General features: G+C 47.5%; 1 protein-coding gene across 2 annotated transcripts; it reads left to right on the forward strand.

The window, feature by feature from the left end:
- The first annotated feature begins 402 nt into the window (after positions 1-402).
- On the forward strand, positions 403-12,307 carry LOC122392443 (G-protein coupled receptor moody-like). 2 transcript variants are annotated; one of them, XM_043387273.1, is made up of 10 exons: positions 403-770; positions 1,144-1,242; positions 2,400-2,540; positions 5,070-5,229; positions 5,624-5,637; positions 7,134-7,261; positions 7,689-7,839; positions 8,197-8,384; positions 8,598-8,747; positions 11,710-12,307. In XM_043387273.1, the coding sequence occupies exons 2-10, from the start codon at positions 1,181-1,183 to the stop codon at positions 11,874-11,876; spliced, it is 1,161 nt and encodes a 386-aa protein (XP_043243208.1). In that variant the 5' UTR covers positions 403-770; positions 1,144-1,180; the 3' UTR covers positions 11,877-12,307. The 2 variants fall into 2 exon arrangements, with proteins under 2 accessions (XP_043243208.1, XP_043243209.1); XM_043387274.1 differs by having other exon boundaries at positions 11,714-12,307.
- The last annotated feature ends 5,333 nt before the right edge of the window (positions 12,308-17,640 follow it).

The raw sequence follows: 17,640 nt of genomic DNA on the forward strand, positions 1-17,640 counted from the left end.
ATCAGACCGGGCTAGATCAAATCACGAAGACGTATTGTGTCGTAATGTCTGGAACTGCTGTTTTGTGTCAATTTGCTAGGAAAGTGCAGGTTTAACTAAGAGTAACGACTTAGTTATACGCAATTAATTAGATTTCCCATGAGGCTCTCCTTGTTGGGTATTTCGGCGACTTTCCAAGAAAAGTGAGCCTTCTTTTGTTTAAGGCCCCGAGGTGGGTATGTACGTACCTTTTAATCTACTCACATTTAGGTAGGCACTCAGCAGTCCGTGGCGATTTGCTTTCCTTATTTTCTAGACTCGTAACCGACTAACGTGTGTATGTATACTCGATCCTCTTCAGTAACTCTCTTATCCCTCTCTCCTCTCCTCTTCTCTCCTCTTTCCTCCTTTTCTGTTCCCCTTCCTCACCCTTCAATGCCCCCTCAATTCCTCTCCACTCTTCCCTCCTCTGCCTCTCTCCGCTCTCCTCTCTCGCCGTATGACGTCACAGACGCCCACCGGAAGGACGGACGATAGCTGCCAGCCTCCTTCCGCCGCCCTTCAGAAGAACTGCCGCCACCGAGACCGTCCGTGGCGGGCAGTCCAGAGTGCAGTCCGGCTGCAGTCCAGCCCAGCTGCGCGACCTCTCTGACCTGGTGCTGGTGCTGGTGTAGCCGCAATCAGTGCTGGTGTAACTGTTATCAGTGCTGGTGCAGCCGCCGTCACTGCTGGTGCAACCTCAATTGGTGCTGGTGTCTCTCTGCCGCTACTGTCGCTGACATCCGCTTCGGGTGAGACCAATCTAACTTGCCTTATTATTTCTCGACATCTCTCGTACCGCTGTGATTGCTAATTAACGTGCTCTGTCGGCGGACAGTTTCTAGTAATGAACTTTTTAGGGAATTGCAGGTGTTGCTGAGAGTAAAAGCTGTGTACGTCAACTTTTTCTAGGAAATTGCAGCTTTAGCTGAGAGTAAAAGCTGTGTTACGTATAATTTATTAGATTCATAAAATTTCACGTAATTTATGGTGAAAACATAAATTGCTATTGCATATTTTCGGAACATTACATATTTTTTTGTCATGAATTATTTCGTATTAAGTGTGAGCAATACCTATAACTTCAATTCCAATCAGTTTAAAACTATTTTCACAACTTTCCAGAACGTTTATTTGCACCGCTCGCTGGCAAGCTCACAAGATGTCCGACAACTCTACGATGGACCCTGCAGCTGGTGAAGAGGACCTCGGGGAGCTCAGCAAGTAAGTACATGTTTGTTTCAGTTTTAAACTATCCAGGGAACGATTACTTGCCCATTGCCCAGCCATTCTTCCTATATCTGTTGTCAGAGACTTAAGCTTTAACGGTGCCAGTGAGTCTGCCCGATACGGTTTGTTAGGGCTTCCTTTCGTCACTGACTTGGCACGGCTCACCCAGGAAGCCTGGGTGGTCAGATAAAGTAACCGCATTTCCTCAGAACTCGAGAAGCGCCACAGATGCGAGAAAACGGCCGGGGCAGAGCGAACTGGATTATACACCGAGACAAAAGTTATGTATCCGTTTGAAACGTCCTCCGAATAAAACGGTGGAACAACGGTTTTATTAGACATTTCGGTAGGTGAAATCTTATGCTTATCAAAGACCTTTCGACCCGATAACCTGTCCCACGGCGTAGCTCAGTTGGTAGAGCGCTGGACTCCCGGTGGTGGGAGCCCGGGTTCGAGTCGCTCCGGCGCTCGATATTTGAGACTCCTGACGGGGATGGTCTGCGGTTGGTGGGAGCAGCCGCAACCAGTTAAAGTCAGTTGAGTGGGACAGGCCGTGTCCGGATATGAAGGACACGTGAAACTTTGGCATCTAAATTCTCCCGTTACCCGGAATTGCGGGATCGGACGGTGAGATTTTGAGAACTCTTTATATACCAATGTTCTTCTTTACTTGTTACTTGTTTACTTCTGTTCATTACTTGTTCTTTAGCTTGCTGGTAAAAAATGCATCAACCACAAACCAATACAGTGCACCCAATCTCAATCGGAATGACTTTCAAACTCGCTCCCAAGTCCCATACGTAATGTATTCGTACGTACTGCCGGATAAAGGCAAAACCCATTATGTTCGGGTGACCTCTGACCTGAGGTAATGGCCTCTGACCCGACATAATGGTTTTTGCCTTTGCACGGCAGCGTACGTTTCGTACGTATTCGTACCTATTCACCCGCCAGGATGCACAACTGTCTGTCACTGCACTGCATCTGATCGCACCGCAGGTCTCACAGCCTCTGATGACTCTGACTACAGGTTCTTACAGCCGTTGATGGCCCTCACATCAGATTCTTACAATTTCTGACTCAAACCGTAGCTTTTCACAGTCGCGTTTGACTTTCACATCAGGTTCTCACATATATTACTCATACCGCAGGTTCTCACAGCCGCTGATGACTCTGACTGCCTTTCTGATCGCCGTCTATATGATCGTTGGTCTGTTCGGCAATGCCATCACGGTGCTGGCACTGCTCCGGTGTCCCCGCGTGCGAAACGTCACCACGGCCTTCATCGTCAGGTGAGTGACGTCACAGGTCTGTCGATTTGAAAGGATCCCGCGTCCGCTAATGTCGAATATGTTGTTAGAGTTTGGAAGTCTACCAAAGTGTTTGTGTTTGGTACTCCATCAAACACTAACAACATATCAGAAAATTGTACATAAACATTGGTCGCAAATGCATTGACGTTTGACGTTTGAGCGAAAGAACATATATAAATGAATTGGTCCCGAAGCCGTAGAAATTATATATCCTATTTGTGCTATTCGTTTTGCTACTTGATCCAATCAAACACACGTAAGCTGATACTTATGATCTTATTGGTGGCGACTTTTGCTTCCGTGTTAAACAGAAACTGTGCTTACGTGAAGCACAGCCGCTCCCGAGAAATTGCCCACGAAACTCGTCTCCGTCCCATCTCCCCCCCCCCCCTCTCTCTCTCTCTCTCTCTCTCTCTTCCTCTCCTCTCTCTCTCTCTCTTTCTCTCTCTCTCTCTCTCTCTCTCTCTATCTCTATCTCTATCTCTCTCTATCCCTCCGACGTATATCCACTCCCTCCTCTACCCCAGTTATCATCTTCAGCCCCCCCCCCCCCTGACCCCCCTCCCGTCCTGTCGACTCGTCTCATGAGGAGGCAGCCTCCTCTTCAATCAGGGCCATCACGCGGCTCGCCTGAAGTTAGCGCGCTCTTTGACGCTCTCCTATTGGATCTCAGAGGCACATCGAGTGTCGAGCGAGCAATCTTGCCTCGCTACTGCACTCGGTCGATCTAATTACTTGCCAGGTGATATCCTGGTCAATTCCCGATGTCGTATGGGTCAGTGGGTTATGGCATGTCCCGCTTACTGCAGTAAAATGAGCTTGTCTGTCGATTGCCAATGTTAGCCGTGTGCGATGAAGATAAGACATTTTAATATTGTCTAGGGTGTGTAATGGCATTGATGGCACGTTGAGCTAGAATGGTTGACCTATGGCTAACAGGATGTGTTGCCTCGCCTTGGCGGCTGCATGGTGACGTCAGCAGCCAGTGACAAGTGGCTCCTTACCTGACTCACCTGACACATTGCTTTCTTATTGCAACCCATTGCAACTTATTGCATTCCACCTACCAGTTATTCTAGGGGTATATAGGGCCTTGATTCTAGGTAACAAGGTCTTTTCATAACGAGTGGCACTTCCGCTTTGCTTTTGTTGGATTGGACTTCTCGGTCTATAAAACCGACACTGAGCAGTGAGATGAGAAGATAGGGTGGACATATTGAATTGAGCCTTCCAGCAATTGGTTACGTGGCGACGCGGCGCTTTTTCCTTTCCGTTGAAACGGAAATCAGCCAGGTAGAAACTAGAAGGTCAATTAGTCGCTCAAACAGTCACCCCAGATTAGTTGTGTGTACGTTCCTAATGGATCTGTCCTCACCGACTGCCTGGTTGGAGTGAGCAAAATCGAAAACATCGAAAGGTGGCCAGAACTAAGGATGTGTTGGCTGATGGCTCTGATGTTAGAAGTTCCAGATGGGTTTACCAATACTTGGTCAGGGGACAGAGCTTCGGTATGAACTCTTTGCATCCCTAGCCTTTACCCATTGGACATTCCACGTTCGCTTGTGCCTTCAAATTCAAGGTAAGGCAGGTGTCACTATGGCCTCTGCACTTCCCGCCGCCTATTGTTTCGGAAGAGACACGCTAATCGCTTACCAGTATAGAACCCGAATCGTCGGAGGGGTCTATCGTCGGATGGCGAACGAGCTGCTGATCCCTCAGCGACGCTGCGGACAGTTAGCTAAGCACTAGTTTCACCCGTCACCTCCAGGTGGCAGCCTCGTATCATTGTCCACCAGCCCGGTTTGTCTGGGGTGGGAGGAGATAACTACGATATGGCGATAAGGCTTGACGTGGGCGTCAAATTAAACAGCGCTATCAGATACACCAGCGTGAAATCGGGATCGCATTGATGGAAATCCCGGCGGCCGATTTTTCTGAGAGCTCCGGATTCGTCACTCGTAGGTGGTCCTACGTTACGTACGCACCCTTCTGATGTTGTAAGTCGGAATATCATATGACGCAGATCGGAAACACTTTACAATGCGGAAAGCTTTGCGAGCTTCCAGCGAGATGTGTGTCGTCTCTTGGGTAAATTCTGAGGCAGGATTCCTAAGCGTCAGCGGCTAGATTTTAGTTTCCATTGCTTTTTTTGCAAATAGTGGTAGGTACAGTATCAGTGCTGAGTGCATATACTTTTTTCTTAACTGGTGTAATAACTTTATCATGCACCAAATATAGAAGCAAATATCTCCCCCACGCGGCGCTCGAAATCGACTAAAATTTGCAGTTCTCTAGAATAGAAAGAAACTAAAGATCTTTTTTAAATAAAAATCTGCTCTGAAGTGCACAGCAATTCATAAAGAACCAAATTCCGAAGAGTTTTTGGAATTTAGGAAAACTTCTTTGGTGTTCCCGCAGCGTCCGAGACCACCTTTCTGGATCGGCCAGCATTACAATAATTTTATACCTGTCGTTACGTTACCTATCTGACGCAGCGTTCTGTTTCAGTTTATGTATCGCCGACTTCTCTTTCTGTCTTCTGGTGCTGCCTTTTGAGGTTTCTCGCTTCTCTAACGGTGCCTGGCTGTTTGGAGAAGAGTTCCTCTGCGTTCTGTTTCCGCTGCTCAAATATGGAAACGTCGGCTGTTCCCTGCTTTCAATCGCCATGGTGAGATGATGGACTTCACGTCTCTATGCATAGCGATTGATTTTGTGACATTTGAACGTAATTTTTTATTAAACTGTCACTTAGCCTAGCTACCCAGAGAGAGATATCCCCTGCTAAATGATAATGAACGAGCCGAACAGACGGGCGGACGCGCAGAATAGCCAATAGCTATAGTCGTACAGAGTTATTCGTTCTCATCGATAGATGGCAGCAGCAGTTAATACGCCTGAAGGTAGACTGTGCCGCAGCGCTCGCTCAAACGCGACAACGCGAGTGTTAGGTGCATGTTTGCTGCTGTAAAACTGGGGGATAAACGTAGAAATGTACGTTTTAGTCAACATGTTTATGAGTCGTATAGACGGCATCTTATGCTCCGTATTTTGTCTGTCCACAGATCACAATCAACAGGTAATTAAATGTCATCACTTTCGGCCGTGGAATCTGCGCCCTGTGGTATGTGCTTTGGTGCGTGAGTGACATTGGCACAGCTTGACGAGACTGCTGATTCATCGTTTGCTTATCTACAATTGTGACCAATGGCGGTAATCATATGCGTCCACCTTTCAATGGCTTCACATAAATGTCGTTCACTCTGCACCTAAGCAAACTCATTGATGCTTGTTTTTAACCCGCGCCCCGCTGGGGGGGGGGGGGGGGGCAGAATCTGCCCCCCCTCCTGTTTTTCGCCAATAACTTCTAAACGCGTTATGCCAGCGACGTCAAACTTTCAGTACCTTATCATACATCAATGTGACACGTTCCCTGAAAATTTGAGCGAAATCCGTCAGAAATTTTTGAGAAAATGACGTTTTAGTGACGTCATGTTCGCCATTTTCGCCTCAAAAATCGCAAAATTTCAAACGCCGCTAACATCTTCATTTTTAAAGGAATCAAGACGTAACAAAAAAGGTTACACGTGATTTTACTTTGTCTATCAAATGGCTATCTCGGTTTTTTGAAAATTTTGGATTTTGGCCCAATTTAAAAAAAACGACTTTTTTGGGAAAATAATTATAAAATCCAAAATTTTGAATGTATCGAAAAAAACGGAATATATGTCAAAGAACTGGTCTATGTGCACCTACATACCAATTTTGAGAAGAATTGGTTCAAAAATGTGGGAGTTATTCAAAATTTTATGACGTCACGACACACAAATTTTTTGAAAAATGTTTTTTTTTGAAGTTCTAGACCTCGTACGGAAACAAAAATAGCACCATTCGACTCGCCGTGAAAGACTGCATCAGATAGACACCTTTTTAGCCCTTAACAACCAATTTCAAAATTTGACCTCACTTGACCTGACCTTGACCTGACCTCGACCTGAAATTCATCCAGAGGTGGTCCATATCACTAATTGAGTGTGCCTATTGAATTCTATGAATAAAATGACCCATAAAACATGTGTCGCACATGCCCTTTTCTATATTTTGTTTTTGGTGACCTGACCTGACCTGACCTGACCTTGACCTTGACCTTTGAATGATATTGTATGCAACAAATATTGTCTTGGTAGCCTACGAACACGTTTTGGGCCATCAGTCTCAGTCCATTCTTCGGCAATTACGGTGCAAGGCCGATACTGTAGAAACTTGCATTTTGTACCCTTGACCTGACCTTGACCTGACCTCTGACCTACTAAAGCAAAAAAAATTGAGCTATTAAGATTCGCCTTGTTGAGAGCTTTCGATTGCCGTTTTCCCCGTCTTTCTACGACCATCGGTTCGGAAGTTAGACAGGGGGGGGGGGGGCAGAATCTGCCCCCCCCCCCCAGCAGGGCGCGTATGGCTGAATAGCCCAGCGGGGCGCGGGTTAAATTAAACACGAAATTATCTATTAGGTGTTCATTTCCTTCTATTATCAGGTACTAAGCGTTGCCCTGTCGATACATCATTTCCGTTCAGGTTTGTGATGGTGGCGTTCAACAAGGCGTACCAGAAGATCTACCAGTGGCGCTGGGTGTGGGCTCAGCTGGCGTTCATCTGGCTCTACAGCTACCTGATGTTGGTGCCTACGCTGGCCGGCAGCTGGGGTAACTAGCCCAACTATAGTGGACTGATAACGCTCACATTCGGTCTGCCTAGAACCGCTAACATCAAAATGCATTTTATTCGTTTATTTCTTGGCGATGTCTGCAGCGCGTGGGCCATTACTGTTTGTTTCCGAATATGAAAAGCTTACTGTAGTTAATACAGGTTGGAAACTGAGTAGCTTGAACGTAGCCTGGCCTGAAAGTTTAAACTTGCGAGATTATTCAGGCGATACCTATTGACAACGATGATAAATGATCAGCTGACAAATGCAATGGCTAAAAATATACATAATCCTGTATAAATATTAATGTAAAATGTATTGACATTTCTCGCTTGTCTCACATGACTGCTTATAATGAATATCCCAGTGTGTGACTCGCTATGTAAATTTTCGTCACTCCACCCCCCTGTACCCGTGGTTTGCAGGCCGGTTCGGGTTCGACCCCCGTCTGAAAACGTGCACCATTATCAGGGTGGACGGCCGCTCAGCCAAGATTCCCCTGTTCATCATCGGCTTCGTCATCCCCTCCCTGGCCATCTGTATCTGCTACGCCGGCATCCTCGCCGTCGTCATCATGTAAGTGATCGTCCGTACGTGGCCGTTGCGTTTTTTTTTTGCCTTTGCGTTTGTCATGTTTGTTGATAATCAGTTTGACGTTCATATTTAAGTTGCATATCGATTTGTAATCATCCGCCGCGGTTGTAATCATGACGTCGTAAATATTCACGTAAGTTATTTGTTTGAATTTGTTCAGCGCGCGTTTGTGGCAGTGGCACGCGCGTGACTCACATGGCTGGACTAACGGCGTATGGCCGGGCCAGCGCGGTGGCCCGATAAAAGCAGAGCCGGTGAGTCACCGGCGTCCCCTCCCGTCCCCCTCCCCGCCCCCTCCCGGCCCCCTCCCGGCCCTCTTCCCTCCCCCGCTCTGGGCAGGTCCCACCGCCGCCAACGGCGGCACAGCGCTCGGGAGACCTCGCAACAGAAGAAGAGCCGAGAAGAGCGCTCTAGGAAGAGCGAGATGCGCATCACGAAAATGTCACTGGCTGTGTTTGTCACGTTTGTCGTCTGTTATCTGCCCATCACCATCGCCAAAGTGAAGGATCCCACCGTGCAATACCCAGGTATTTGGACGGTATTGAATGCTTGATATGGTGCTCGGGATCTCGAAATAAACAATAGTTATAAGCGAGGGATTGAATGTATGATATCACAAATGTAATTGATTTATCGAATACAATGGCAATAATAAATAGCGAAAATTTACACTGAATCGGTTTTTGAACGGTTTGCAGTTGCTCCTATCACATTCATCTAATGTGACTCCTTCGCTTCAGGCGTGCACATTCTGGGCTACATTCTGGTGTACCTGTCTGCCTGCGTCAACCCCATCATCTACGTCATCATGAGCAAGCAGTACCGTCAGGCGTACAAGACGGTGCTGTTCTGCCAGCGACCGAGACTTTTCTCTGAGAACTCGTCCCAGTGTAAGTGGTAATATGACACCAGTATGTACAGTCTGTCTTGAAAGTACCGCAGCATGGCAGGTTGGCGCTGGTGGGCCGGCGCAGCGGTGGGCGGTCAGGTTTGAGGGCCACTGGATCGCCTGACCCTTGGGGGGAAGGGAGGGGAGGGAGGGAGGAGGGGTGGGCGCGAGTGAGCGGGCTCTCGGTGCTGCCAGTGCGGCAGACAAGGCGCTGTTTTATGAATACGTGAAACAGAGACACCAGCTAAGCGTAGTAATTCTCTTCCTGACATGAAAGTTTTGATAAATGGAAAGTGAAGCTTCCCTTTCGAGCCTCGCCAGACATTTACGTGTTACACTTGTAATCCGGCCAGAGGGCAGCGGGTGCGGCCTCCGTCGTTTCGCTCAGATTAAGCTAGGGTTTCCAGAAAGTTGTGTGCGTGGTTACGAGACACACATTGACAGTATTGGCTGCTTTATAGCGTCTACTGATGGAAATGGTCCGTAGGAACCCGCCTTACAGCCGTTCGGCTCCTGATCGGACATGTGAAATGATCAGGTCGGTCCTGGTCATTTCACCTGCTGGGACCTGATGTTTCAATCACAAAATGCCGGGAAACGCGTAGATAATATGCGCTGACATGCATGGAATCGGCATTTTGGCCTGACATGGTGTCGAGAAGGAAGTTACGGGTCAAAGGCCATTGGGTTCAAGGTCATTTTCAGGAAAGATATAACATTGATCAATTCGAGGATATTGAAAGTTTTGTCGTGGTCGGTCGGTCGGTCGTATTTTACGCGAGTTATTCGTGAAAAAGCCGTGAGGAACCTCCTCCTGTAAGTGTGAAGGTTAAGATCTCAGGCCAACCGGTGACCTCTCGAGCATTCTTCAGTGCCGGCGAGCATAATAACTTTTCCTGAGGCTAGGACACTATAATGTAACCTAAGTGACAAGACATTAAAAGATCTGGGTCTGATTCATTTCGCCATCAAAAAGTTTAAAAAAGATGCAATATCAGGTATGTGTGGAGGGACGTTGCAGCCCCCCCCCCCCCTCAACGCAGCAATGTGCAGAGAGCCTGCTTTGTGAAGCAATAAATCTAGCCAGCTACTTTGAAGCCGAAAATATAAAGAAAAAGGGTTCTGAGTCGCGACGGCGCTGTTCCGACTGCAACTCCAAATCTGACTTCGGCCTGCTGATCGGCTCCGACTCCGACTCTGACTCCGGACCAGTGCACTGCCATAAGCATAAACGTAACTATCACTTGCAGGCACGGGGATTGACACAACTCTTCCGGACTGCTTTGGTAGCTATTTTAGACTCTGCAACATTTGTTGGAGTCCGCTAAAATTTTCAGTATCTTATGGAGGCAGAGGGAGAGAGATAGAGAGAGAGAGAGAGAGAGAGAGAGAGAGAGAAAGAAAGAAAGAAAGAAAGAAAGAAAGAAAGAAAGAAAGAAAGAAAGAAAGAAAGAAAGAAAGAAAGAAAGAAAGAAAGAAAGAGAGGGAGAGAGAGAGAGAGAGAGAGAGAGAGAGAGAGAGAGAGAGAGAGAGAGAGAGAGAGAAGAGAGAGAGAGGAGCTTTGATAGATCATTAAACGAATAAAATTCACACCATACAGCTTCGTATGATCTCAACTCTCATTTTGAACTGAACAGTGAACAGTGAACAGTGAACTCAGGAACTGAAGATTAATATGCCGCTACCTGATCTGTTAATACCCATAATCTCAGTGACCTTTCGGCATAAATCTGCATACTCCGTGTTTGGTATACGATTATCAATCCTCAACCTGGAAGTAGGCGCTACGAACAATTGCTTGGCCCGTCGATCGTAAAATGAAAATATTTGCCTATAACTTTTATGTATAGGAAATAAGGAGTATACTGTGTTAGTTATTTTGTGATGTTTTTTATGTAGCAGCCATTGGCCTTCTTAAGTGTTTTTTTTTTGCATGATAATGATTATACTTCTAATAAGATGGAATAGTAATCTTTGGCACATAACTAAAGGAAGACAAAAACACCCAACTGTAAGATTTGCTTTGGCTTCCTTTAGTTATGAGCAAAAGGTTACCATTCCATCTTACTTCCATTGGCTTTCGCTTAAATACTATTGTGTTTCAATCTCAACAAGGGTGGTGAGAGTGGGAGTTTTTTTACTTTTTATCTCGCATAAATAAATACGAAACAAATTACTTTATCCTAAGTTACTTACTGGATCAATCGATCAGATTTAAACGGTAAACCCATAGATCTGAGATTTTCGACAAACTACTGCGATGACATTGTTATGTGTTGTTATTCACATTGTTATTCCAGATTTATTACATTTATTCTGTTCCGTTCTATGATCGTAAATTATTGTTCATTTGTTCAATATGTGTCTTGTTCTGATAACAATGCAAGTAGTCGCGCTCAGCCTATAGATTGGCTTCGTCTGTCTTTTCGTCGAGAATAAAGCGGTTCCAAGGGTGATCCGGCCACCGAGGGATCGGCCGGGCCGGTCAAGTTCTCCACTCGTGCTCGCAGACGCCCCGCGCCCCCGGGCGACAGGCGCCGCAGCGGGGTGGAAAGAGTAAGGGAGAGCGGCACCCCACGCGACCTGCCCGGTCACTCTCTCCTGGCTCACTGCCGTCACGTGATCTGGGGCTCTCAAACCACCGAGCTCCCGACCTGTAGTTCGCCGGGCCGCCGCAGCCCATGCTGCGGTACTTTCAAGACAGACTGTACATCACTGCTGAGTGCGTATGATAACATAATAATGATATAACACAAAATCATTTAGCACGAGACTTGAGGTAGCAAGGACACCGCAGTGCTCCTGACCTTTACCGATCCCAGCTGCCGTGAATGTTTTAAATGCCAGTTGACATAACTGCTGTACGGTTTCTAGTCTAGCGGGAAATAGTCTGGGAGTTGACCTTGACCGGGCGGGGAAAGAGTCTGGGAGTTGACCTTGACCGGGCGGCTCCGTGCCCGCAGGCAGAGAGGATCGCCAGCGTCCTCCCACCCCCAGCTCCTCCAAGACTATGATGTCGCAGTTATCCGTGACTGAGCGGGAGTGGCGACACTCGCCGGGACCCCGGCTCAAGTCGGCCTCGTCCGCCTCTGATAACACATTCCGTGAACAGGATGAAAGTCGGATGTGACGCCGAACGGATGTGGGGACGTGATTGGGGCTGACCGAGACTCGAGACCCAGAACAGCGAACTGTAGCATGCGAAAGCTTCTGTGAAAATGGCAATGCGCATGTTTCGCGGCATAAAATGATAAGAAGCATTTATTGTTGATGGAAATTGTGCATTTTGGTACTCAACAGCGTAGCGGTGCATTAGTTGACATTTGTGAAAAATGTGACGTTACTTATATGCATGTTTAATGTAACAAAAAGTCTTTGCGAGTTTTCTTATCCGGGTGCATGTTTTTCCAGTATATGCTGATGTAAAACACGGCTCACAATTGTTCTGAGGGTTGACAACTTACCAGCCCGTCAAAAAAAAAGATTAATAAATAAATATGTAATAAAATAAAAAGCAGCAGACTAGCAATGAATTCCACGAATACACATGCTACCGTCTCATATCATATACTACTTATCAACACGGCGATTGCAACCACATATCTGATATCGGATATATGGACAACCTGCTTTTGAGAAAACTCTCACGGCTCAACATACCAGAAAATAAGGCATGACAAGCGTCGCCGCTTCTCTGGTTTGGGTTGGGGACGCCGAAGCCGGATTCCCAGCGGCTCGCCTCAGTAATGTTTCGTCACCCGACACCCGATGACGTGTGGATGACGCCAACACCAGGACGTCATTAGCACATCATCACGTCATCACGACACACCCTTGTCACGGACGACAACACTACTGGAAAAGAAAACATTTAGTTGAGCAGCAAACGGACCGCAGGCGCCACGCAGACAATGGCGTAAATGAGCCCTTTAGGCGTTTGCATAGCTCATAAAAACTGTACCGCAACGGCAAACCTATCTGTATTCAACATATTGCTACGTTATAATATCAAAGTCACATGTTTATTTAGGTAAGTTTTTTTAGTTTCAGCCGACAATCTAAATCATTAGAGGTCACATTTTGTGGACGACGCTCCCAAGTGATAGCTGGATTCAACAAGATGTGGACGGACGGTAAGCTAACAGAGGGACAACGCCGAGAGCATGCCGGAGAAAGCCCGGTCTACAGCGGATGATAGACGTTTCCCTAATCTATGTTAGGTATGTTACGTCTGTATATATGTGTCACCTTGCGCCCTACTGGATAAATGAGGATCCGTTTTAGCGTCCGTTCCTACATAAATGCTAAATATTGAAGCAGTTAGGTACACACTTTTAACCCGCGCCCTGCTGGGGGGGTGTTTGAACACCCCCCCTTGTGGTTTTTCGCGAATATCTCAAAAACGGCGGCGCGGAGCGCCGCCGTTTTTGGTACACCTTATCATACATCAATTCTACACATGTTGTGAAAATTTCAGACCAAGGTCATTCAAGGTCAGGTCACCAGGTCACTCGAAGTGACCTCACCTCATAAAAAGTTTCAATGTCTGTCATAGCTACACCGAGTGACCGATCGCTTTGAAACTTTCAGCGATTGCTAAGAGCATTAGCATGTACAAAATGTATATCTCAGAATTTTGATATCGATGACCTAAGGTCAGGTCAATTTTGCGACCTCACCATTATAAGTCAATGGGAGAAAATTGAAATGCGCCTGTTTTGGACGAAAGACATTATAAACACTCCCAAACACTGAATTACAAGTGGTTTAGACACACTGAACATGAAAATGGTGTCTGTGACCCCTGTTTATGCCCTGAGGTCATCTTAGGTCACGAATGGTATCTAACAGTTTTTCGCAAATAACTTTTGATAGAGGCATGCTAGAGCGATGAAAACGCCTTAGATGTGTTCAGCTCGACGATACGGATCGACTGATATGCAACATGACCCTTTCCGGTCAGGTCATGACCTTGACCTGAGGTCAAATTTTCAAGTTGACCTTTCAAGGTCAAATTATAGTTCGTTCGATGCGTCTTGACGAGAGGAACACGATGCCGGTAAAAGTAAGCTCGTACAATGCTTGGGTCAAAAGTTATTGCAGAAAAACTGTTTCCGAAAAAATCGGCTATTTTTGCAGTTTTTGCCCCCTGCAGGCAAAACCGTTGACGTTAGGTCAAATCTGAGAAAATTACTCAGAAAGGGCGTTAATAGGGCTATCGAATGCGCTTTTCCGCGGCGCTGTAGCTCTATTGGTTCCCGAGTTATGCGTTGGCTTCTTGGAAATTTTCGACATTCGACCTGGAAATCGGCGAAAATTTGCCTTCAATGACCTCTGGTGACCTGACCTTTGACCTGACCGAAAAATTGACCGAAGTGATTTCCTCATTATTTTTGACGCTCTTTCGAACGCCGCCTTCCGCGTATCGCTACGTGGCCCAGGAGCCGAGTTAGAAGGGGGGTGTTCAAACACCCCCCCCCCCCCAGCAGGGCGTGGAAATCCAGGACCCCCAGCCGGGCGCGGGTTAACGTGTTAGCTCATTTCCTTATTTTATCGACACAAATTTATTCCTTGGAATTTCTTTTAACGAGTCCTTAGTGATAAATCGTAGTTCTTTACGGTTCTTTGGTGCCTCTTTACGAGCCATCGAAGAAACCAGGCCGCACTGGGACCCACTACCTCACCGGCATCCTCGGCCACGGGCTAGCGCTCAATCGGTGGGTTTCATCATACTGACAGGGTTTATAACGAAAAACGAGATCAAACACTTAGGAGGTATTTCGTTGGCGTGATAATAAGAAATTGTCCTTTGCATAATGCATGTCCTGACTCCTGATAAGGTCTGGCTACACTATGCGTTTTCTGCGTGCGTTTTTTTTTGCGAGTTTGCGTGTTTTGCGCAGCGTAATATCGTTCTTAAAAAAACAGTTATTATTAATATAACTTCTTTAATATTTATATTAAAATTAATACAACGCTTATATTCACTAAAAGTTTATATGAAAAACATATAACAAAAACGTTATGTCCAGGGGTGCGGAGCCGGAGCCGGAGCTGGAGCCGGAGCCGCTGGAGCCGACATATTTTGTCCGGAGCCGGAGCCGGAGCCGTGAAACAATATAGCCCGGAGCCGGAGCAGGAGCCGTCAGAAAAGGCGGCAACTCCGGCTCCTTTTTTAAGAGGAAAATTATTGACATAGTTCGGTTTGACAGTACAAGGCAGTAAAACGTTTGGTATTCAAAATAGCCTTGTTATGCAAGTACAGAAGCAACTTGACTTGAACCAATCCCTTCATCTTTTTTTCTTCCAGCAGTATTTATTTGTATAGACCCAGTAAACATGCCGACGTCGGCCCGACGTCGGCCGACGTCGGGGTGACGTCGGCATCTCGGCATCGGCATGCCGACGTCGGCCCGACGTCGGTCCAACCTCGGCACGACGTCGGCTGGATGTCGGATATGCCCGCAGCCCGCATGTACCGACGTCCAGCCGAGGTCCAGCCGACGTCGGGCCGACGTCGGACCGAGATCAATTGCTGGGGTCCAGCCGACGTCGGGCCGACGTCGGACCGAGATCAATTGCTGGGGTCCAGCCGACGTCGGGCCGACGTCGGGGCGACGTCGGACCGACATCGGCCGCTGTTTTGACCGTTAAAATAATATAAAATGCATGTTTTATGTTTCATAAAGAGCTTCTGTATTCAAAATATCCTCAGGAAACTCAAATCTTCCTCCACGCCGCAATCCCCTGATCCGGACTGGACGGGAAACTTTATCCCATTTGGGATTGCCCGTAAGCCGAGCTCGCCCGCAGCCGGGTGCGGTGAGTGCTTGGGGGCTGCTCGGCCTATCCTTTGGTCAGGCTCAGCCCCGGTAACTCACCAGGGCCGGGCCCAGTTCATATAGAAAGGCCAGTCGGCAAGTGTCACTTTGCCAAAGTGCCACTTATCAAAGGGACACTTTGGGAAACGTTGGTGCAGGTGTGTAAGAGTGGCTAATGGCTATATGAATCCATTGTGGGGTCGCCCTTTCCAATAAGTGTCACGTAACAGCAATGGGACCAGGGACTCTATATGAACTGGACCCAGGGTGCTCGCCAAGAAGACCAATGTCTCCATCCTATCATCCTGCCGGCTCTGAAATGGTCTTGTCAGACCGAAAGGGCATCACCCAACAAAACAAACTGAATTCGCTATCTGGCTGCGTGGTGTAGTGGTTAGCGCACTAACCTCGCGTTCAAATGATACGGGGTTCGAATCCCATCGCCGGATGATGCTTTTGGCGTGTTGTCCCAGTAAACATGCCGACGTCGGCGACTGGGGGGCTCGAATCCCGCCGCCGGTTAATATTTTTGGCGCGTTGTCCCAATAAACATGCCGACGTTGGTCCCGTCGGTCCAACGACAAACGATCTCGTCAACCTCGGCAAACGACCTCGGCCCGACGTCGGCTCGACGTCGGCTGGACTTCGGCTGGACGTCGGAACATGCGGGCATATCCGACGTCCAGCCGATGTCGGGCCGAGCCTCGGCCCGACGTCGGCATGTTTACTGGGGAGGATGTACTGAGTAGTGGAGCCGGAGCCGGAGCCGCCGGAGCCGGACCATTTTACTCGTAGCCGGAGCCGGAGCCGGAGCCGCCATGACATTTCACCCGGAGCCGGAGCCGGAGTCGATTTTTTTCTCCGGAGCCGGAGCCGGAGCCGTCTGAAATTTCCACGGCTCCGCATCCCTGGTAATGTCGTTTCTTTCTAGAACGGTATTCCGCAAATCACGCAAACTCGCAAAAAAACGCACGCAGAAAACGCATAGTGCAGCCAGACCTATACAGCTCTCTGAGGGCAGGTGGATCCAACACTATTGTGTGAGCGTGTTATATCTATTTCCATGCACTGCAAATTATGTTGAGAATCACCGCATACTGCATACCCAATACCCATGAGAATTTCTCATATCAGGGTACATACATCCCTCTCCCCGGCCACACCTCTCGGGACACGCCAAGCACACTTCTCAGGAACTTTCAGACAGTAGGTATCATGTCGCTGGCACTGGTAGCGTACTGCGTTCATCCCTCGGTCCAAATACAAATATTTTGGCCCAGGGGCACACCTTTCCATGACCGAATCAGGGTACATACATCGTACGCTCGACATCATACTGACAGGTTTTATAACGAAAAACGAGATCAAACACTTAGGAGGTACCTACCTACTAGAGATGTCATTCGGATACCAACCTTTTGGTATACCGATACCAAACCGATACCAACTTGGTATTCGGTATTTCAAGGCGAGTGGATTTGGTATTTTGTTGGTATTATGAATCCTCACTAATGTAAAAGAGGCTGAGAATTTGGTAAAAAGTTGGTATTTTCCTCACATTCCCTAGTCGGTTTGGTTTCGGTATTTTCCCATGGATATTGTTGGTAGTTGGTTTGGTATCGGTATCTCGATTTTCCGTAATTGACATCACTAGTACCTACCTACCTATATCGTTGGCGTGATAACAAGAAATTGTCCTTTGCACAATGCATGTCCTGACTCCTGATACAGCTCTCTGAGGACAGGTGGATCGAACACTATTGTGTGACCGCGGTATATCTATTTCCACGCACTGCAAATTATGTTGAGAGTTTGCATACCCATGAGAATTTCTCATATCAGGCCGTTCAGGAATCCTGACTCTTCGGGCCGAATATGGATGTTTGTTGTGTAGTAGAGTCCCGGATTGGGTGCAGCGTTTTTTCTCGGCAGTGTTTCGGAATCATGGTAGCGTTGATATCACTCCGACACCGACTCCGGGTTTCCGGTCTGCCCGAGTTCTCGGGCTCCGGGTCAGTGCACTGTCATTTGACGTACCGTAAGGTGGGGCTATTTGAGACAGTGGGGCTATTT

Source organism: Amphibalanus amphitrite, unplaced genomic scaffold, assembly GCF_019059575.1.
Source record: "Amphibalanus amphitrite isolate SeventyFive unplaced genomic scaffold, NRLGWU_Aamphi_draft 000486F_arrow, whole genome shotgun sequence".
In the NCBI taxonomy this organism is placed as follows: Eukaryota; Metazoa; Arthropoda; class Thecostraca; order Balanomorpha; family Balanidae; genus Amphibalanus; species Amphibalanus amphitrite.